A 23,793-nucleotide genomic window follows, 5' to 3' on the forward strand; every position below is an offset into this window, starting at 1 on the left:
TGTTAATGCAGTCCCATATATAATTAAACAAAAACTATTCTATAAATATGTTATTTATCATCGTTAAACACCTTAATGGATGGCTTAAACAAATTTAATTTCAAAATGATATTAAAGTTTTACACAATCTAAATTTAATAAATCTATCAAAATTGTTTTAATTGAATCAATTCTATGGCAATTTTGTTGCTTAATAACACTTTGTCATCTGAAAAATACAATGCGGACTGAAGTCATATCTAGACCAGCTTTTGCAAGAAATTTTAAAAATCAATTGCTTTTAAATTTAAAATTCAGTAGGTTCTAAACACGATAAACTATGCATTTCTTTAAATTATTTTTTAATCTGGGTACCCAGGGGGAGATACATGAATTCTGAAAGGGGGAGCACAGAGGAAGGGGGATATTTGTGTGGCCAGTTTCAAATTCTACTTTAAATAATAAGGAAGTTTGCAATTCATGACTAGAAGAAAAACATGTGAGGAATGTGAAACTTGAAAAACACATAATTGCACATATTGCTTGGAATGTTTCACTATCAGACAACATAACACACTACATGCATGAAAAGTATAGAATGCTAGAGTCAGAGAGAAATGGAAAATGAAAAGCTGGAAAGGAGGATAAAATATGTTGGAAGCTGAAGAAAGAGAATGAAAATGAAATATGAGGAATCAGTACAGGAGAAACAAAAAGAGCAGAATGAATTATTTGATTTTCAAGGAATGACTAGACTAGAAATATTTGATGGTTGGGTAATGTTAGCATGGTTTATTGTGTGGGACTTGTTACTGCATGATGCCGACTCTCTGGTGGGTGGAGATGTGGGTGGGGGTGGGGATGAAACTTGCTGGGGGCTGCATTCATGGAATTGAAATCTATAATGGTACAAACACTCTGGTTAGATGGTGAACAGCTAAAGGCAACATATTTCAGCGCCAACAAAGATAATATACATTTGCTGATTATACTGACTGTCAGTGAGTTAATTTCCTGCGAAAAAGCACCAAAGTTGTCAATAGGGTAGGCACCCCCGTGAGCATTTCCATTCCGTGGCTGTTGGTGCTGAAAAATTAGAAGAATACAATATGGATACAAACCAATATATAGATTATATACATGTGCAATATTATAATATCAGGAACAGTTAACAAGCAGATTATAATAGCTCTATATATATATATATATACTCTATATACTGTACATAAATAAATGTTTTGAGAACAATATATTATCTTCTACTGATCGCCCGATTATTTTGACAGTCTAACAGATGAAACATAAATTGCTTGAGATTCAGAAAAGCATGCATCAACCAACATGACCAAAACCAAACAATGATTGATAAATATACTGGTTGATCAATAAATGATGAATTGATCTATAAATAGACAAAGATACATCAATTGATCAATCAATGAGGAAACTAATCAATCAACTTCAATCGATATACTGATTAGTAATCAACTAATCAATCAGCATATTAATTAATGCACTGATTAATCATAAAATGATTAGCAATTAATTTCTGATCAATAATTCAGCAAATATGTTATTAAAATCAATTCAACTGATTAATCAATGGGATAATTATTGGAATAATTGATCAATCAACCAATTAACTGATCAATTCATCAACAACTGATCAATCAATCAATCAACTAATCGATCAATCAACTAATCGATCAATCAATAACCAGATCAATTAATTAATACTGAATAATTAATCGCCACAACAAATCAACTGATCAATTTATCAACAGCTAATCAATCAATCGACTAATCAATCAATCAATCAATTAATCAGACTGATTAATTAATTGCCAGGAAAGTATCTTACAATATACTGTACGGCCAGTGTTTTCCCAATTGAAAAATTTTTACTGGCAAAATTTGTCCATATAAAGCCAGCTAAGCATGCGCAACGTGCGGTATTGCCTCTGTCAAGTAGTGTTCAATGGCTTCAAAAAACAATACATATAATCATTATTCATAGCCTAGGTCTCGACAGGAATGATGATTATTTATTGAAAGAAGGCCAGTCTAGGCTACCTGGGCCTAGTAAGTGTTTTTTTTAATTCTACAAACATAATTTTTACTGGTTGGTCGGTTATTTTTACTGGTAAAATTGACGGCTAAAACGGCTTCTGGAGAACACTGACGGCACATGGTTTCTTTTGTTTGTTCAATACATATGTCTGTCAACAAAGTAACATATGTCAGGGAATTCCATAGCCAACAAATCAATTTACACAAATGTGTATTTTATATATTGCTTTTTTTTTTTACTGCTAACAGTGTATCCAGAATTATTTTAGATTTTTAACTGGTTGTAATGTTTTATGAAATCCCATCTTAATTTCCTGTATGATCTAACATCGTAACTGTAATTTATATTGAATGTAATTTGTATGCTAAATTGCCAATATCTGTATTATAAATAGCCAATTTATAGCATTTTTCTAAATATATACTGCGATTCTAATGTCATATAGATGTTAGATAACATTTTATGAATTGATGTTTATCCAGAAAAGGAAACAAAATTGCATGTTTATATGACAATAGTTGATAATTTTAAATGTAATTTTATTAGTTATCATTATCACTATTATTTATAATTAATTTTATTATTTATCATTATTACTATTATTATTCATATTAAAATTATATACACATAACTATTATCATTCTTTTTATTAACATTTATTGTATTTATTTCTATAAATATTACTATATCATCTCTTTGGTCCCTTAGTTTTAAACACCACTTAACCTCTTCTACCTCTCCATCATCATCATCACCATTATCATTGCACAAAAGTTGATATTCAAAAAGAAGCCCGAAATCATTGTTTATTCAGCCGATATCGAGGGCACACTCATTGTGAAACCACAATGTTGCCTGCCATATGTACGTCTACTATGGTGTATAAATATAATATTTTCAAATTACTGAATGTGTTTTGGTCGCAATCAATACACCAAAAGGCCTGCATGTAACATCAGAATGAGTTTGATTGTCCTCACCAAACTGATGAGCAAATAATGGCCACTTGTGAACTGGCCTGGTTTTCTGCTCACAATATAGCCATGTGGGTCACTTAATTCACTACTTTACTCTTTAGGACCATCATTAATTTGTGTAATTTCAAAAGATATGGAGAGAAACAGATTCAAAATACATTTTAAACATAATTGCACTAACAATAATGCTGTTGAGGTGCATTATTAACTTTTTAAATTCTAAACTTTAATATACAGTACTCTTATTGTCCTGCACTAAATCTGTTCAAGCTAATCCACATGAGGGCAGCAAACACATTTAACAAACTTTTGCTTTTAATGAAAATGTTCTTCTCCAAATCTATAATTTCTATGATTTAAAATTGGTATTTATCTGAATAATTAAAGACATACATTTCCACTGCGATCTTGTTAAACTAAAGGGTCAAATTTAGGTCAATATTGACGAATGGCGTTGTTTTTCCGCACACACAATTAAAACAGATGTTTACAGCAGCTTTTTCTCTTCTCAAGCACTAAAGTGGAAACATTGTTAGACTGTCATAGGGCCTAAGTAATTTCATTACAATTCACCATAGGCATGGAATGATGCTGTAAACATTAACCCAGGAATGCTTTTGGGTATGTTTCAGATCCTGCAAAAATAACCAAGTAATTATCAACACTACATTCAGAATCATATTGGGACAACATAATGCATTTATAGGACAAGACACCAAACAACAAAAAAGCAATTTTTATTTTACAAAGCAAAGGCTAATTATTTTGGATGAATGCTGTGTTTTGGGAAAGAAACATGAAAGAAAATTACAAGATCAAAGATAAACAGGCAAGTACAACTTGTCAGAGATGCTGTACACTCAACACATGCATACTGGTACCCCAACCAGTGACGACGCCAGCAGGGGAGAGAAGGGGAGGGGAGGAAATGTCAAGCCCCTTCCAACCAAAAAAGATAAAAAGTATTTCTTTAAAAATGGTCATAATTGCCCATGTTTTGCTTTTGGGCCCACCAGGGCTTTTTCCCCTAGACACTTCTGGTCTCTCTGGAAAATTGTTAGACGCTCGCAAACCTTAGCTCCCATCGGGCAAATCTTGGCGCCACTACTGCCAACTTCCCAACCCCAAAAAATTAACCCATTCCCAAATGACTACCCAACCCCAAATAACTACCCCACCCTAAACAACCACCCCACCCAAATCAACTACTCCACTACACATATAACTTTCCTGCATTTTTCCATAGAAGCCACATGAAACATTTAACAAAAAGTTTTCAGCTGTGTATAATAGGTGAGCTTACTTTTCAGAAAAAATTATGTAATCATTCTACTTAACATAATGAGGCAAAATTTATAGAAAATTAACAAAAAGCTATATTTTTCTAGGCTAAAAATTCTGTGAAGATAAAAGTAAGGTTACAATGCTTAACCAAATTAAGTGCCAGTTATTGCTATCTCTTAATATAATAGGTTAAAATCTTAAATTATAGCAGATCTACACATATATGGGGCTATGGGAGAACCAACTAATTATAGCCCACCAGAATTTGTTTCTCCATAATTTCGTCAATTCACAGAAGTGTACTTAATGTAAGTGGTCGGTGGCTCTACTTTGCAATAAAACCACCTTGCTTAATGTTCAAAGAATATTGTTATATAATCATGAAAGATATTATTTTTTGAAGAGGGAATTTATTTCTCATAGTGATTGTGAGTGCTGATTACCATGAAGCTCATCTATATGATCAGGTGATTATAGCAAATACATAAAGCAATGAATGCATGTTAACACCTGCCAATATGCAAATAATGAAAGCATGTTAACACCTGCCAATATGCAAATGAGTAAAATAAGCAAACAACCAATCACCATGCAAAAGAATTTAAGATAAAGAATATTGAAAGAAAAAAATAAGAATCAATGATACAAAAGTAATAAAAAGGTCACTGGAAAATAATTTAACCTTTCTTCTTTCGCCATAGAAAAACAGAAAGGTTTGAAGAGTTTTAAAGAGTACACATCCAGTTGTTTGAAGTAACAATTAATTATTTAATTTGCTTATGTAAAATATCAATACATACACTCACTATATGACATACATCATCTTCTTCCATAGAATATACAAAAATGACTTAACAGATGAAGAGCCTATTACGTAATGATCTTCAACAAACACTTCCCTTTATTGTTTTAACTATGGACAGAGGTAGTATACCGTAATAATGAGGGTAATATAATTAAAAGAGCAAAGCAAATATCTTATTTTTTTTTGGCTTAACATGAATGAAATTTGATATTAAACAATATTAAGGATGATATTCAGTTTAAATGTGGGGGGGGGGGGAAGTATACTTTGAAAATATAATAAACAATATATAAACATATTACTGCTCTGCATTAGACTACAACTATTTGTTAAACACAGTAAACTAGAAGCATTAAGACATTTGACCTTAAAATGAGGACAGTAAAACATACATGTTAGGGGAGGGGAAGGGGGAGTGGCTTTAAATTGACAGAGAAATTGCATCCTGAGGAAAAGACCAGAATCATGCTATAAAGTAAAAATAGAGGGCAGCAAACTGGATTTGCTTAAAAACAGTTAGAGTAGTGGGACTGAACTATCATTGTATAAGCTAAAGAAATTTGTTTGAACAAATATTGTGATACATTCCATGGAAGAATTTGATGACAATCATAGATCTTTCAAAGAAATTCTCACACAAACACACACACACAAAATAATAGAAACATCAAGCATATATTTTCTTTTGACGACCTAAAAACAAAAACGAAAATAAAACAGAAATTAAAAGGAAAGTGAAGTGAAGATGAGGACAATGTTAGTTATTGATTTTAAATGCCAGAACTTTCAAACATAATCATCAATCGAAATATACTGCCCAAGTAGATCTGAACAGCGCCATCTATTGACAGATTTTTTTTAGTTTGAATTTCAGATGAATAGCGCCTCCTAATGACATACTGATTGCTACAGAATGATAGTTCTAGCAGTTAAAAAAATCAAAACCATGACAAATGACCTCCTTATTTGCATAACATGAAGCGCAGTGACGCAAGGTGCAAATCCCTGCTAAGCAATCGTCTTAATGCTGAACCACCTTCCAGTGATAAATTACGACACCTGTCCATTGAACAACCAGCGCACATTCATACACCTATACCTTTGATATGACAGTGCTTCTGGGATGCACATACACACGTGGGTTGTACACATCGCGCCGTGTGTACAAACTCTGCACACGCTTTGGTTTCCGTCGGTTATCTTCGGCCTATAGGAGCGGAACAAACCATGCAAGAGGCTGACTGAACATAACAAGCAGACGATAACAAGCAAAACACATTCATATATTGTATTGCATTATGGGACATGAGTTGAAAAATTAATAAGAAATATATTCCTGTATATAATTAAGAAATATGTTTTGCATAATTAATAGTCATAGGATATAACGATGGTGCTTAAGAAACTTGCATTAATAAGTTTCAATACAAGATTAAATAGAAGAATATGTGTTTATGATAAAACACTGAAGATACATTGCAATGATATGTTATAAGCCAATGAAATGAATAGAGACAATAGACATATACTTGGGATTTGTTACAGCTTATTTCAAGCGCATAGAGACTATTGTAATATGCGCTTAATAAATATACAGCCATTACCATTACCATTACAATGTATTGCAAAGCCAAATTATCATTAAAAAAATTATCATCAAAATAATAATTTTAAGGATTGAAACAATCATAAATTACAATAAATTACTGGAATAAAATTATCAGAAATAATGAAAAATTACAAGGAATTATGGGATTAAATAATTAAAATATTACAAGGAATTGTGCGAATGAAATAATCAGAAATTACAAAAAAAAGTGGGATTAAAATAATCAGACATAAGAAATTGACAGATTAAATATATTCAGAAATTACAAGGAATTATGGGAGTAAAATAATCAAAGCTTGTTACCATAGGAAACCAAGTAGGAGTCACAAAAAAACCTGGATGAAGCAACAAGGCGACAAATAGATATAATATAAGTTGGATATAATATTTGGGAAGCCATAGCATTGATGTATTATTCACCATATGCATGAAGCCTCATTATTGTAAGTCCAGAAAGAGAATTTAAGCAGGTAGATGTTACGGTATTCAATAATCTCTCTCAAAACTGCAAGATGATCCGTGAATATATAATCATTATAAGTTAAATATGCAAAGTAGAGCTGGTACACTGGTATGAAATAAGTCTCCATATTAATTAAATTAATTTCATTTAAAGACAGTATATTAGATTTTGCAATCTTGATATTATTATCGGCATAGCATTCTCCAAGTTGTAACATTTGGGTGCGTTTAGCAGAATATATACTCTTAAATGTTATCTTAACTCTACTACAACTTCGCAGAACAGTTATCTTGACTATCCTACAAAGTCTGCAACATCTAAACTCAAAAACTTAAAATTGGAAAGTTTGCAATCGTAGATAGCTAACCTCATCCCTCTGTTTATGGACCATATCTGTGCTGCGGACCTCCGTTAGATAGCTTGGTACGTTGTTCGTTGTGCTTGCAATATTAGCAATACCTTCTATCTTAATGGAACTCGGTAATGGTGCGTCCAGAGGACAGATGTAGTCCTCGTCGTCTAAGCCACCACGTTTCTTGCGTGTGAAAGGCCTCTTCTTTGGCTGACAAATTTGTAAACATTTCACAAACATGATTAATCACTATTCTCCATGCTGCTTATATTGATACAACATGGCTCAATATTTTACATTTTATTGATAAAAAATGCATAAAAAAATAATTAAATTATATAATATATTATGTTACATTAATATATTTTACATCATAGTGTATAAGTCATAAGTCACATTTATTGACCAATCAAAACGTTTACAATAAATCAGGAAAAAAAGAAAACACAAAAGTGACAGGAAGATGGCCAAGAGACCTGTCATTGTAGCTCATTTTGACAAATAACGAATAATGTAATTAACTGTAAATTTTTTAAAGATTTTCAATAATAAATGATGTTTTCCATGCTCCTGTGTTATTGTGTGTTTAGTCTCATGGTTCCAAACGTTTACGTTTGCATGGGTTGCACCATTACATTACCATTTTTTTATTTTTCAGTTTTATACCTAATAAACAATTCATAAAAAAGGCTTTTCTTACTCCTGTATTATTGTGTGTTGTATCTCATGGTTCAAAAATTCTCACTTTCTCATGGATTAAACTGTTCCGTTACAATTCCCCCTTATCCTTTTTTTTATACAAATTGAATATAATAAATGAATGAATGAATAAATGAATAATGAATGAATGAATGAATGAATGAATGAATTACAACAGTGTACAGAGCTTGAGATAAGTTGGCACTTAAATGCTCAACAAACTGGTTCCTTTCAATATTTTGTATGAATATGGCCAAAAATTGTAACTCCTCCCTGCCTGCTTCGATTCTGTAATAACTTATGAACTTTCCCCCTAACAATACAATCTTTCTTAGTCACTGGAACAGCATATCATAACAAAGGTAATTTTAATTTTAGATTTTTTGCCTAAGTAGATCAGATTCGGTGATCACTTGTTCTGAAAAACCAGATGGCCACGAAAGGGCCTCTTCTTTCTTCAGAGCCTCTTTTTTACTTGGCCTAAATTTTATTTTTGATTTGTTGATTATGATTTGATTTTGATAAGTTGAGTCTAATGAATGATGTCATTATTTAACTGAAAAAGAAATATTTTGTTTTGTACCTTAATTTTGGCAAGTGAATTTAATGGTACAAAAGTTGGTATCCTCTCAACCTCTCGCTTCTCCGCCTGAACATCTGCTGTAACCAGGGAAACAAAATGAGTGTTGAGGTGGCGACGCAAAAGTGTCTTGGTCGGAGGAATACATAGCAATGCTGCTAATGTATCCGCTAAGAACCGAGGTTCTAAAACCTGCAAGAAATAAGCAATGAAATAAGTAATTGTTATATTATTATTATTATTATTTATATAATTTATATAGCACCTTTTCTTTGCAGATACAAAGCGCTTCTTCTTCTTCTTCTTCTTGCCCAGCTGCTGCCGTCATCATATTGACGATTTTGCAACTATAACGGGCTTCCATGCAGGACAGACTCGCTTAAACTTTTGTTTAAGGGCTTCCATGCAGGACAGACTCGCTTAAACTTTAGTTTCCATGAAAATGGTTATTATCATTATTATTATTTTGCAATTATTTATTTATTTACTTATTTTTTTAAATATTTCTTATTTTTTTTCTTTTCCCTGGTCATTTGGTCCACATGCTTTAAGTGTTGCAGCTGGTAATCAGCGCAGGAGCAGGCAACCCCACCAGGTACCCATTTAGACTCCTGGGTGGAGAGAAGCAATGCAGATAAAGTGCCTTGCTCAAGGACACAAGCGAAATGTACAGCGAATAATTGCAACCCTGACCTCGAGGTTGGGAGACCTCAAGGTTGGAAAACCTCGCTGCGACAAACCACTTCTTGTTTATTGTTTTTAAGTCTTGCCATCAAAATTGCAACCAATACACATTATTCCTAAAATGAGAGCTGTTAATCTATCATTATGCATTTCAAAGAGGCCATTTTTATCTACTTGTCGATTTGGAGCCATTTTCTGTTATTACATTAATGGAATACATTATAGCTGTATTCAAATATTAATCTGTATTGTTTAAATTAATTCACTCAAAAACAGACAATAATCATTAAGCTCCATTATCTTGACTTTATAATTTGTGAAACTAATTTCCTTATAAATTTTCATAGGCATACAAAAAATATTTAACAAATTAAACAAATTTATTGACAGCTCTATTACCATCAGAGCCCCATGAACACCACTACCACGCATGTTGGGGGCGTACTCCGCCAGATCTACTGATCGCAGCCACTCCATGACTCGGTGATTGGACCATAACATAACTTCAGCACCACTCTCATATGGCTGCAAAATTCAAAATAATAACATAAATTAAATTTTTATATTACAAAACGAGGGTTTCTCCATAAAAAAATAAATCAATCAATTCTTTGGAATCATTTGGATATATTTGAGTAGGTATTATGGAATTCAAACCATATGTTCTTTGTTCTACCCTTTTTATCTAGGTGTGACGCTTCATCACATTTCCATGAAAAAAAAAATTTCAAGAGAAACACTGAAAACAAACTTGCGCTGCAGAGCATTTTCTGTATAATTATTGTCGAAACACATCGGAAAATAACTTTGTAATGGAAACTGGCAATATATAACTGATTTTGATTGATTTGATTGATTTTTTTCTATTGTACTTAAATCTGTCTCAAAAAACCATTCATATAACATTCTAAATAACTTATGAATAAATGCTAAATAGGATATAAAGGTACAGATAAGAAAGGCATGCAGAAAATCAAGTAGACCAGGTTTTGATAGTGTAAAGCAATAAAAGAAATGTGTGTAACAATACTTTGCAATAGAATACGGCATAAAGCAGGTGTCAAAATATAGTGGTTGGGCCTGCCAACTACCAAATATCAATGACACAGGAAAGTATAAACATTATGCACCAGGCATCAGCATTCCCATAACACACATACATCTAAATATTAAAATAAATAACAATTATAATAAAAATAATAAATAATAAATTAAATTATGACACTAATAAATTGTTGACACAGGTTCCTTTCTCAGATAAAATAATATAATAATGATGTTAACAGTAATAATAATAATATAGAAATTTATATAGCCTTTTGCCAAAGGATATAAGGCGCGTAGATATGTGGACTAGTAATAATATATACAATAACAATAATAGCAGTAATAATTTAATTTATAAAAATAATATATTAATAACAACACTAATAAATAAGAGGCTTGAGATTCAGATTAATTTTGTAGTTTTACGATAACTGTGAGGCATGAATGTTATACCAATGGGTAGGGTTTGTTGTACTAAGCACTTCTACCTCCGACATATAAGCACCCCAAAAAAACACACTAAAGACTCTAAATACTAAGAAGAATATACTTTTTACATATTACATATATAAAATAAAACATCCATGTACCTATTTATATAATAGCAATGACAAATATATTGTATATAGAAGCAACAAAATAAAAATACCTGAAATGCTAAAATAAGCATGCAAGATATCTGATTTACATTATATATTTCAAGACTTTTGAAATAAAGGTAGACCAAGGCAGGTAGATAATGGAGTTAATAAACAAGGATCATATTTCCTTGGCCAAAATGAAAGCCCATAAATGTAGGAAGATCTATACAATCCCTTTTGTATGCCACAAATTCAGTATATGCACTGTATATGCATAAGTCTGGCAGAATCAGAATGACAAACACAAAAGAAAATATTTTAGAACCGCAAAGACTAAAATCATGAACCCATCATGCAAGGAAAGGAGGAACAAGCTTATTTATATACCGATCATGCAAATTGACACTAAAACAGCGTAATAAGATGTGATTTGAGGATGTAATATAGGGGCTTGTGTATGTTTACCAGTTGGGAACTCCAATTTGGTACGCCAGGCATTCTATCATACCGCGCCTGTGGGTAAAAAGCCAACGCCTTTCAGTATTTGGTTCACCAGTCAAAAATATACTTGAACAATGGTAGGCCATATCATTTAAAACATTTAGCATTGTCGTTGATTGTTTACCACAATGCACGCTGGAAGTAATATGGTGGTCTTGTATAGCAGATATTAGCAATTGTGTTTTAAAACTGCTTTTGCACTTTCTCGATAAGTAAAAGGCATTTTCTAAAATGTTGAAATACAAAGAAGAGCATCTGTGGACCTACATATCGTCATGGCTCAGAGCACACATGATTACTATTTACTATTAGCTTCAGCCTTCTATTTAATATCAAGAAGTACTTTTCTCCTATAATGCACTGTGGTAAATCCAATGACATACTTAACATTAACACTACTTCATTACAATTTTTTAAAGATTTCTGATCTTAGATACTTGAAGCTAATGTTATTGTCATCTGAAAAATAATGCTAATATAATAATAATAATAATAATAACAATAAATAATAATAATAATAATAATAATAATAATAATAATAATAAATACAATAATAAAAAAAAAACAAAACAAAAAACAAAACAAAACAAAAAAAACCCCAAAACAATGCTGTAACTACATATAGTTATTAAAATATCTAGTTCTTATACCCATGTGGGGTCAGTTCACGATGAGTTCTCCTGAAGGTCAGAGGTTAATTATTAGGTTGCAGAATGCTATAAATTCTTCATAACAATTTATTGACAGTTAGTTATTCTTGTATGTTTTCAATATTTCAAATTCCAACAACCAGCATGCTCTTTAAAAAAATCACCAAATACAAAATGGAAGAAGCATTAATTTAAATTTCAAAATGTTAGTCAAAATGACAATTAGAAAAGAGAAGAGAATTAAACCAATAAAGTGTTGTGATTTGTCAGAAGCTTTGAGCTGAAAGGGTGGAGCGCTCAGATTGGTCAGAACCTCTTAGGTGAATGAGTCATACTATTAGAAAGTTGTGATTGGTTAAGTGCAGTGACAACAAAAAAGAGTGATATACTCTTAATAACTGTGAGATATTATAAATTTCCAAAGTTTATTACAGGTAATCTGGTTTCTGTTTCAAAAAACACCATAATAAAACAATAGTGGTTTTGTGATTGGTTGAACTAAATTCAGTAAGCCTGTGACTGGTCAACTGTTGTAGATTTTTAGCATTAGATAACCTATCAGATAAACCCATGGCTAATTAAAAAATAATAAATTCTATAATCTGTAATCTATAACACCCATTTTACATTAAATTAGAAATTACTCTTTATTAAAATAATTTGAACGAAAATAAAATGATAAAGCCTTGCAGATTCAATAAAATAAAGAAAAAATGGCGATCATGCCTGCAACGTAAAAGAAAATTAATCAAAATGAAAAGAAAATAGCTTTGCCAGCATTTCAACCAATCATTCGTCCCCGTGCTGCATGTTGCATAGAAGTGCCACCAATTAACCAATCAACTTTGAGTTTTATAAAACCTACCTCCATCATAATAGGCCACACCTATGTCAAAGTAAATTACAAATGTTAGTAGCAAATGAGGGCATTCATTTATGTGTACAAATTTTGCATAAACTGGATAGGTACCAGTAATGGTAATGTTTGACACCTGCGGATTCATCTATGATACAACTATTTCAAAGTCACTGATTGGTCTAGTCAAGAGTGACATTAACAGTCGATCACTGATAAATTGATTCTAATCTAAACTTACATTTACTTTTATGATTTGAACATTTAATTTAATTTTGAAAAAGAAAAATCTAGAAGATTCCTAAAAATATTTGAATAATATAAATTTATGTTTCATGACTCATCTTTACATTATTTGTTATTTATTGCTGTAACATCAGACACTTCCAAGGTAATTGCAAGACTTTTCAGTTTAAAGGGGGAAACTGTTATAAATATTCAACTTATATATAAAACTTATTAGCTAGCAAATGTAAAAAGTCAATATTATGACATCAGTATGGTAATATCATAGACTGTGATTAAAGTAAGTTACCTTCAGTTAAAATATCACAGGTCATTTATGCATGAGGAATAGGGAAGTGAGTACTATATAAATGATTGGTAAAAAGCATAATGTGGAAATATCTAACTAAACTTATTCTAATAATGAATGACCATACAATAGTGCATGTATAAACATTAACAAGGTAAAAATATATTTATTTTCGCACAAGTTCTATTCTAGGGTTTGCGTTGTCAGAGCCAAGAATCATCCATGTTAATCTTTATGAAACAATATGGGCACGTATGGATTTGAGTCTGGTATATAAGCGCAAGCTTCTGTTTGAGACTCAATTTTTAGTGTTATGGCAAAAATTCTCTAGTATTTTCAACTGCACATGCATATGCCAAAGGTTAATCCACATAAACTACACTCAATGGCTCGCACTACCAACTCCATATTTTACAAAGCATTATTACTAAACAGCTGTTGATCTTTATAGTATACAGTAACCGATTATTGCAACAAAGTAGGATGTGGTAAATTCATGATTTTGCCCATGAGCTTGATGATGTAACATATATTTTTACGCATGTATTTAAGTCTGGTATATAAGCATAAATTTATTGACAAATGCCTAATTCAATCTTTGCCTATATATTATTATGCTAATAATATTAATCTCCTTGAATTCCTATCAAATGCTTTGAAATCAATATTATAATAATAGATTTTTGCATCTCACACTATAGAGAGTGTGTATGGTGTAATACCATATGCAATGTGTACATATTAATGTCATTTTCTTTTAATAAGTTTACAATTTTGGTTTTGTATAATTTGAAACTGTGGCTTGTGTTTTGTTAAATCTATTAATAATTCAATCATCATCGTTTATATAACTTCAAGGAAATATAAATAAACATGACAATAATCACTGCAAATGTTTATGTAATAGAATGAAATTAAAATTCAATAACAAAATTGCATCATGGGATTCATATATAAACAAAATTATATACTTGGGTTATAGGCAAAAATAGACTTATTAGTTATGCCGATTATAACAATTTCATTATGGGAGATAAATAACAATACAAAATTGCGTAACAGGAAAGTATTATGGAAGAGACAAATAATTAGTAACGCTGTTGAATATATTTACCTCGTCAGTGGGTCTCCGTCTCAAACAGTTGGGATTGAAATTGTTAAGTCGGAGACACTGTATACCACGCATTATGCTAATGTGGTGTAAGGCACTGGTGACTTTTAATGACAAGAGGTCATCCTATAAGAAAAAAAAAATATGAAAAGAATCAATTAAATGTATAATTCTACCATTAAAAGTTGATCAGTGCTGGCATTTCAACTAAAACTGTATTTTCATGTAAGTGCTGGAAAAAATACCCCAAGATCAGAAAAGAACTTAATGATTAAACTAGATTAGACTAGTGGATTAAAAGGGCAGCTCACTTAAGCCAATAAATGGGTTCTAGGTGATACACAAAATGAAACAATTCTCAAAAATGAATGCATGTCATTTAAGGGATCAACAATGCATAAATGACGGTGTCTTGGTGGATTAACTTTTTGTCATATTTAAGATCAGAGCTTCAAAAGTATGTCATCTTCGTTAAGTTCATTCTAACAGTCTCTTCAAAAGTTTATTTTGTAGTCCCGGAAAATTTAAATCATGTCAAGTGCACAACGAGTTCATCTCTATAAAGAGAAAAGTTATTTTGCAGTTTCAACTTGCATGCTGAAAACATGAGTTTATGATGACATTAATTAAATTTCTTTCTGAATTCCAACAAAGAATGATGATTGTCATAACCAAAAGAATTATTACATATGTTCTGTTGATTATCAGTTTGATACTTACAATCAACATTTTTATGTTTATAAGAAAGTAGGTCGCACTATTAGTATGATATTATGCAGATATCATTCTTCTTAATATTTATCCAATCAACTATTTCCAATCATTTCTGTCACCAAATCTTTATTAAACCTTCTTTGTTTTCTTACTCATCTCTGTATATATTAAAAGATTTAGAGATAAGGTATAATAAAATCATGTTTACAATCAATGACTCCTTGTTGTCAGATGCAGCTTAAAGTAATCAGACTAAAAAAAATGTATTTGACGGTCCAACCAAAGCTTTCATCATTGCAGTTACTAATAGGTTTAGAGGACACAATTTGTACCATCTATAAAATTTCTCCCCATACTCCCCACAGGGATTTTACTTTGAGACCTGAACTGAGGCCACTTTTGTTTGGGCTCCTGTCAGTTTTGTTCAATCCCTGTTGCAAAATTTCTGGGAGCCACCACTGCATTATATAAACCTGTGAATTTTTTGGGGATTCCATTAGTGCAGAAAAAGCTCAATCAAATATTATTATATTTGTCCATCCAAAAGTGTCAGCATTTGCAAGTATTCCAAAGTTTTAAAGGTGTTTCTTGTACACCCTCAGAAGGGAGAGCAGAATTTCCCTTTACTTACCACTGTGAGGAAATGAAGCATTCTGCCATCTATCCTGGCTTCATGGAAGGCATCTTTGTACTGTGGAAGGCCAATATCATCTAACCACCTTGTCACCCAAGTGTAATCTAACTCCCCTTTCTTATCCTTCTCATTATTGTTGATCGCTTGCAGTGCTAACTGCAGCTTCTTACGATGGAGAGGGTTCTTTATACCAAGTTCCTGGAAGATAGCAAGAAAAAAAAAAACACAAAAGTTAATAACATGCTGTTCAATGTATGAGGGCTTCAATAAATCACCCTGCAAGAGCAACTCTCTCTAAACATTGTTAAATAAATGAATAAACAAATAAACAAACAAATATATTAAAAGCTTTTCAAAATAAGGGAATATTAAATAAAACCTACTCATAAATAGCAAAAAATCTTTAATTTTTAAGTATGTTCAGCTATCTATGCAAATGGTATGCAAATAGACTTGAATGCTAGATGGAGAAATATCTAGTAGGACTTAACAGAAGTGTCTTTACCTTACACCATGTATCTTAGTCATCGATAATTTTTTCTCATAGAGATTAAAATTTTAAAGTTCACCGACTTAATAAGCATTAATCAATAAACGGAACTCATCATCTAATACAATCGGATTAATTCTCCAATAAAAAATCTTTTTTTAATGACAAATAGTAATTTCTTTCATAATTCATTTGACGTAAAATGTATGGCTTATGTGCTCTGCATGAAACTAAGTAATATATATATACTTTGGTAATACAATGATTCTGGAAACATGAATGCAAAATTAGGTTAGTGTCTCAAAAATTTCTTGGAATTAAAATTAGCTTACACAAACTGAATAATACATATTTCAACCATATTTCATGAAGATCTATTTAGAAACTTTCTTCTTGAAGTTATTTACCAACAAGACCACACAGCAGTATATTGTGTTTATATAATGAATGCGATTAATGTTGGCTAAAAAACTTAATTATTGATTTGTTTCAACCATATTTCATTAAGACCTATTTAGAAACTTTCTTGAAGTTATATACCAACAAAAGCCAGATGTCAGTATATTGAGTTTATAATGAATGCAATTAATGTTGGCTAAAAAACAAACTTAATTATTGATTTATTTCAACCATATTTCATTAAGACCTATTTAGAAACTTTCTTGAAGTTATATACCATACCAAAAGCCAGATGTCAGTATATTGAGTTTATAATGAATGCGATTAATGTCGAAAAAAACAAATTAATTAATTATTGATTGACCTATTTAGAAACTTTCTTGATGTTATATACCAACAACTGAATAATTTATTTATTTTGGTCATTCCTTTAATAAAAGGGAAGCATTTAGGAACTGCTGATCGAATGTTCTTAAAGTTATACATCAACAAAGTTTACTCAGCTCTATTTCGTGGTTTTATTGAATGTTCGAAAAGAATATTGTATCTTTAATAATGTTAACTCGTAAAACTATCCCATAATTTCTTGCAGCTAATCAGAGAAACATTGACCAATAAACACACAACTCCCCACAAATCTATAAACAAGACTGGATCAATATGCAAGGCAATTATAGAAAACAAAAATCATATATCAATTAGAAAAAAGTAGGTTTTCATGAATCTATTCTTTCCCTTGTCACTCACACTATACAAAAGTTGCGGTGAAGCCTCCAAAAGAGTAGCACCATTCTTCACGGACACACGACACATGGAGACGTACTGGGAAAGGCCGAGCTCATGGAGCCATGCGGCCACTTGATCCGTATCCCACTTTGCAAATGGCATATCAATGTCTCTGTAAATGGAATAATAAACTGAATTAATAATAATCAATATTTGTGAAATGATATTAATTGGTAAAAAATACTACAATGCAAATTTGATTTTTTAGTAAAGAAATGTTCATGATAATCAATAATATAAAAATAACATTGCTTATATTACATCCTTCTAGAATGCTATGACTTCAGAAATCCAAATCAAGTTTTGTAAAAAATGAATTTAATATTAACATTTTTAAAAGAAATTTAAACAGTTTACATTAATTACATCAATTAAGTTACTTAAATCTTGATAAATAAAGAATGCAAGAAACTGAATTAAAATGAAACAGGAAACATGTTTTAAAATTGAGAATAACCCCATAAACATATAAAATATATATACAGTGAATCTAATATAAAGCATGTCACTTGTGAAGCATAAAAATGATAAAACTAAAACTGGAGTCTGAAACAAAAATAAAAAATTTAAAGTAAAACAAAATATGTAAATTGGGAGGAAACATGGTGAATGATGTGAAGGTTAAAATGATGGGGATGAAATAGGGGTCAGACAAACCATTACAACAAAATATGTGCCCTGACTTTCATATACCCAAAGGTGGTACAGTGGAAAGATGCAACCTGATGGGACACCTTTATAATAGGGTAGAAAAACAACAATGGACAGACACATAAAATATGACCTTTTAACAAAATTTAACATAATTGCAAATATGTTCACAACGAAAGGGATTCACACCATTTATGGAATCAAAAGATTTTCTCTTCATGCAATTAAATGAATTTTTATTTATTATGGTTTGCATCAAATGTTATTTATTCCAGAGAGTATCTCGAGGAAAAGCAAAAAACTATTATTTCAAGAAAAGCGTAGAACTATGTATTATATTTTAAATTATAGTTATTTTTAAAGCAAGAATATTAATCCATCATTGTTAAGCAGGTAGATTTATTTTAATGACAACAGCACAGGTGGTTATAGTTTTAGCTTTAAGTCTGTCAGCAGAGCAGAAGCCAGGCAGTCATTGTTAGTTGTTTAAAATTATTCCACAAAGTAGTAAATCACATGGTATATTATGTTTTTAAATACTAATTTAGCTCATGTATCAAAACCTGTTAAATTTCAGATCAAACAATCTACGCCTGTCTATATGCATTCAACAACACTTCTCTATCGCACGTACACACAAATATGTTTGGAACTTTCGTTTATGTTGATTTTCTAGTTTACAGAATTTTAATGTTCTCAGGTCTGACTTTGTATACTTATCAACAAACCTTCCACAACCTTTAAGAACTTTGTTCAGATAAAGTTTATACCATAATAATATGTATTAATGTTATTTATATTATTTTTATTTCAATATGGAAAGTTTCAAAACATTTTCAAATGTGGTATTTATTTATACATAATAATTTTAGGAGATTATGCACATAATTAAGGATTTATAAATAAGTATTTATGAAGAAGTATTTATGTTTAAATCATAAACTTAAAGCAGAACTATCGTATAATTGAATTTTAGTATTCTATGAATAATTGAATATAGTATTCAATAAAAAAATAAATTATACAAATATTGTCTCATAAGATTTCTAAATATAGATTAAAGTTTGTTTTAAGCACCAAATAAATTGATATTGTTTTTTGTTGATGCAAAATATTATTACACTGAATTAGTTGAAAACTGCTAAAGGTTGCAAACTGAACAAGTCACTGAACATAATTTACATCTAGTCAAGGTACAATGACTTCTGGTCATAAATAATTCACTATTGTCGTCAACTCAACATCGGAAATAATACTGCAAAATTTACGATGATATTTACATGGCCGGGATATCTGACTAGACATTTATAAATTTGTTCTTGGAACTTAACAATTTTATTTCCTTAAAATGCATTGAAACCAATTAAATATGATTTATTAAGTCAGAAAATAGCAAAAATAATGTCATTGTGCTAAAATTTTAGTGATAAAAATTGAAGTTTTAAAGTATATGTAAAGTGTTAACTTGTGCGTCACTGTGTAGTCATATGACGGGTGATTTTATAATTGCTGCAGCAGTTAGAAGCAATTCAGAATGTCGTCTGACGTACTGCAACTCGAATTAGCAGACGACGGTCACACCTTTATCTTTCCATAAACACCTTAAGTAATGTTTATATATACAGGTGTTACACAAATATATATTCACACCCGTACCAGTTCATCAACTAAACTGTTGGCATATAGTTGTACTTATACAATGAAGTAACATTATGTAAAATTAGTAAGACATTATGACAAATTATAAAGATGTAATATAATTTGAACAATTACAAAAAAATGGATGTATGAACTAAATACAACAAAATGAATCTTTAAATAAGTTATATAAACTATTTAATACTAACATGGATAAAATAAAATATTAAAAGTATGTTATTTTATAGTTATATCTAACTATGAAACCTTATAATTTATGAGTGAATAAGACATGGAAATATGAATATGTTACATAAAATATATAACATGAAAAATATGATTAAACAAAATATGATTGAATAACTAAACTTGAACACTTAGCATACTTTATTTTCATGGTTATATTATTTACATATTTATAATTTAATGTTATATAAAAAACATAAACAATTATAAAAATAATATATTATAAAATTAAGTAAACTATATTACATGTGTATTATATATTATGTCAATATTAAAATTAGGTTTTAGACATATTTTTAATGCTTTCTTTATTTTGGTATTATGTTTAATTTTAATCATTTTTAAAATGGATTTTAACCTGTGTTGCATGCACCTTAAACAAAGAGAATAAATATAAAGTATCTTAAAAAGAAGTTATAATTATATCATGCAGGAAACTATATTAAAATCTGCTGTAGGAACCAACGTTGCAATCAAACAGCAAAGTTACAATACGAGATGATGAGTAAGCAGTGCAATAGTACTGTAGAAATGCCAATAAACGCTGATGTGCAAAAACTTCATGCTGGCTACACCTACTGTTTTAATTCCAATCTACGAAGCCACGGACCAACTTTTGAGAAATCACTCATCGAGAAATCGTATTTCCCATCCCAGGTGGCCGATTGCACGTGCCTAGAAACGCACGCAAGATACACGCAAGGATGAACACGCAAGAGGTGGTTGCAGGAAGAGAAAGAGAGTGGGAGGAAAAGAGGATAATATATAAAAGTTAAATGGTACTAAATTAAGAATTGTCATTGCATGCTTCTAAACAATTATAGACGTATCTCACAGATTGGTTATCGATTTTATAGACTCTCAACCACCTTGATTCAGAGACTGTTAATATTCCACGCCAATAAAATGACCAGTGTTATAAAAATAGTAAACATTCAAATTTGTACAGAACTGCATTTATAGGCTAAAATGTTTGTATTATGTAAATAGAATTACCACTCTTTCAAATGCTAGCATGTAGGCTAGCTCCAATTTAGATTCAACCGAATGTCTTAAAGTATATATTCGTTTTTGGGACATTCTTTGGCAGCTATGTTGGCATATATGTATGCCAGCAAAATGTAATACCATACTCAATAAATGATTGCATATATTTTGTATGTATACTTAGATATATACTTACAAATATGCAGTATTATGTAATCATACATTAAATACTGCAGCATATATGTAGAATGGTATAGCATATGCAAGCACTCAATTAGCTGCTAGCATAATATAGTTGCATTAATTGAAAGCAGTGGCATATATGGAAGCATCTACTAAAAATAGTAGCATAGCACAAGGAAAATGGCAGTATTCAAAGCAAATGGTAACATAACATATGTGAGGTCTCACTACAAAATGAGTCTCATCGTTAGAAAATCAAAAAATGAGTTTATATTACATTTTGTAGATCAAATTATAAGCTTTAATTTGGTCTTTGAATGGCTTCCCTAGGATGAGTAGATCTAGAGATGTTAGCATTTAAAGTTTAGGTGTATGAGAAACAGGTTTTGAGAAAATCGGCCTCGAAGATAAACTAATCTGTACAAATAATAGGACTAGAATTACAGAATATGCGAAGAGAACACTGTTTTAGTAAGAAAATTCACTTAAAAAGTACACAATCATAAAGTATAATTATCAAGTTATTCAAAAACATTAAAATCAAAATTTTGTAAAAATGTTGCCTTTAACCTTTTGGTGAATATATCAATATGATTTCACCAACGATGCGTCTCATTTCGTGGTGAGACCTCACATATATGCTAGCATATGTACATTTTGCTAGCATAATTGACAGTAGTGGCATATATGAATATACCATATATGGAGAATGTTAGCATATATGGCAGCACACATACAAATGCAAACATTCACACTAACAGATTCATTAGCATTATTGAATACTACACGTTCAATATGATTAAATATCTACAAACAAATACATAGAAATATAAATTTTGCCATAGCTTCTATATACATTAACTTCCCTATTTCTCTCTCAATGTTCCAGGAATATAAATAGGTGCCTGGTAGACATGATTGTTTATGCATGGCTAATTGCTGGAAGAAACCTAATGGAAATTGCAAAATGTACATTGTTTATGTATCCAATCGTCATGACAATTTTACTTTCGATATCAGAAGAGCTATATTAACGCATATATTTTTTTATTACCATTATTATTATAATTATTGTTCAAATATTTAAAAAAATACCACTATTATTAGGAACGGAATTGAGGATTAAGCTCTGGTTGGACAGGTTAGGCCCTACTCGGACAGGCTGAGCCCCACTCGGACAGGCCGAGCCCGACTCGGCCAGGCCTAGCCACACTTGGACAGGACAAACCACAGTCGGACAGGCCGAGCCCCATTTGGACAGGTCAAGCACAATTCATCCATGAATAGTCTGATTAGAAAATTATTTTTTTCTTTAGAAAAAAGATATTCGGGTATAATCCCTTTCTAAAATGCCTTGGAACATAACAAAAAAAAATAGCTGATACTACTTTGCTTCTTGAGTCTATGCGTGAGAGACAGGACAATTCGCCAGGACTTCGCATTTGGCGGCCTCCAAAGAATATCGTCAGCTTTCCCCCATCCAGAGATACTCTATGGCCACCTTTATTCACAAACACTGTCTTAACAGTCAGTTCCCTAAGGCTGATTTTCAGTCTTAGTTTCCTAGAACGTCATAGTCACCCGTCATTTAAATGCCAAGTTATGAACGTAATAAATAACAAAAAAACTTTGTGATTTCAACTAGTGAAATATCAAATGTTAATACCAAACTACTGTAAACAAATCGAGGGGCAAGGTCATTCAATAAGAAAATGCTGCGAATATTGACATATTAAACAGGATAGACATTATCTGTTTTCGTTAAGTCATTTCCTATCTGCGTACATTTGTTTTCCATCCCGCTATTATGTGTAAGTATATATGTGACCAAGGCAAATGCTTACAAAATACAAATTATAATCAGACTTTTTTTAGAACATTTCAAATGAAAGGGAGGTAAATAGTACATGAACCTGTGGAAAAATGCGCAAACTTTGACAGACAAAATGAGAATATATTAATATATATTATTAATATATATATATAGGAAATATATTATATATTTTTGTTGTAAATAACTTATTGTATTTGTATGTTAGCGGATAACGGCCCTTGATGGACAAATAAAGCAATAAATTGAACTGAACTGATTGTTTACTTTAATTTAGTATTATTACAATGACATTAACACCAAAGGTAAAAAGCCAAACATTGCAATTAACTGAAACTGTTTATTCTTTACCTTCCAAAAGAACATTATTAGAGTAATCATTATAAATATTATTATCAGGCCCAGAAAAAAATGTTTATGCCTCCAATCATGAAAACTGTCTCAATAAAA

General features: G+C 30.9%; 1 protein-coding gene across 9 annotated transcripts in view; it reads right to left on the reverse strand.

Annotated features, from left to right (window-relative positions):
• Positions 1-23,793, reverse strand: part of LOC117108977 (liprin-beta-1-like) — a 48,913-nt gene that overhangs the window by 2,638 nt on the left and 22,482 nt on the right. Inside the window, exons 7-17 of one of the 9 annotated variants that reach the window (XM_033251183.1) lie at positions 20,922-21,017; positions 17,769-17,919; positions 16,130-16,330; positions 14,788-14,910; positions 13,148-13,168; positions 11,597-11,644; positions 9,903-10,028; positions 8,823-9,011; positions 7,556-7,750; positions 6,216-6,323; positions 976-1,065 (exon numbers count right to left, since the gene is read on the reverse strand). In XM_033251183.1, coding sequence (XP_033107074.1) covers positions 976-1,065; positions 6,216-6,323; positions 7,556-7,750; positions 8,823-9,011; positions 9,903-10,028; positions 11,597-11,644; positions 13,148-13,168; positions 14,788-14,910; positions 16,130-16,330; positions 17,769-17,919; positions 20,922-21,017 — 1,348 coding nt within the window. The remainder of the gene's footprint in view (positions 1-975; positions 1,066-6,215; positions 6,324-7,555; positions 7,751-8,822; positions 9,012-9,902; positions 10,029-11,596; positions 11,645-13,147; positions 13,169-14,787; positions 14,911-16,129; positions 16,331-17,768; positions 17,920-20,921; positions 21,018-23,793) is intronic. The other 8 variants (XM_033251189.1, XM_033251184.1, XM_033251185.1 and 5 more) reach the window with 8 other exon arrangements.

Source organism: Anneissia japonica, unplaced genomic scaffold, assembly GCF_011630105.1.
Source record: "Anneissia japonica isolate Jap-2015-1 unplaced genomic scaffold, ASM1163010v1 scaffold987_len1640505_cov201, whole genome shotgun sequence".
NCBI lineage: Eukaryota > Metazoa > Echinodermata > Crinoidea > Comatulida > Comatulidae > Anneissia > Anneissia japonica.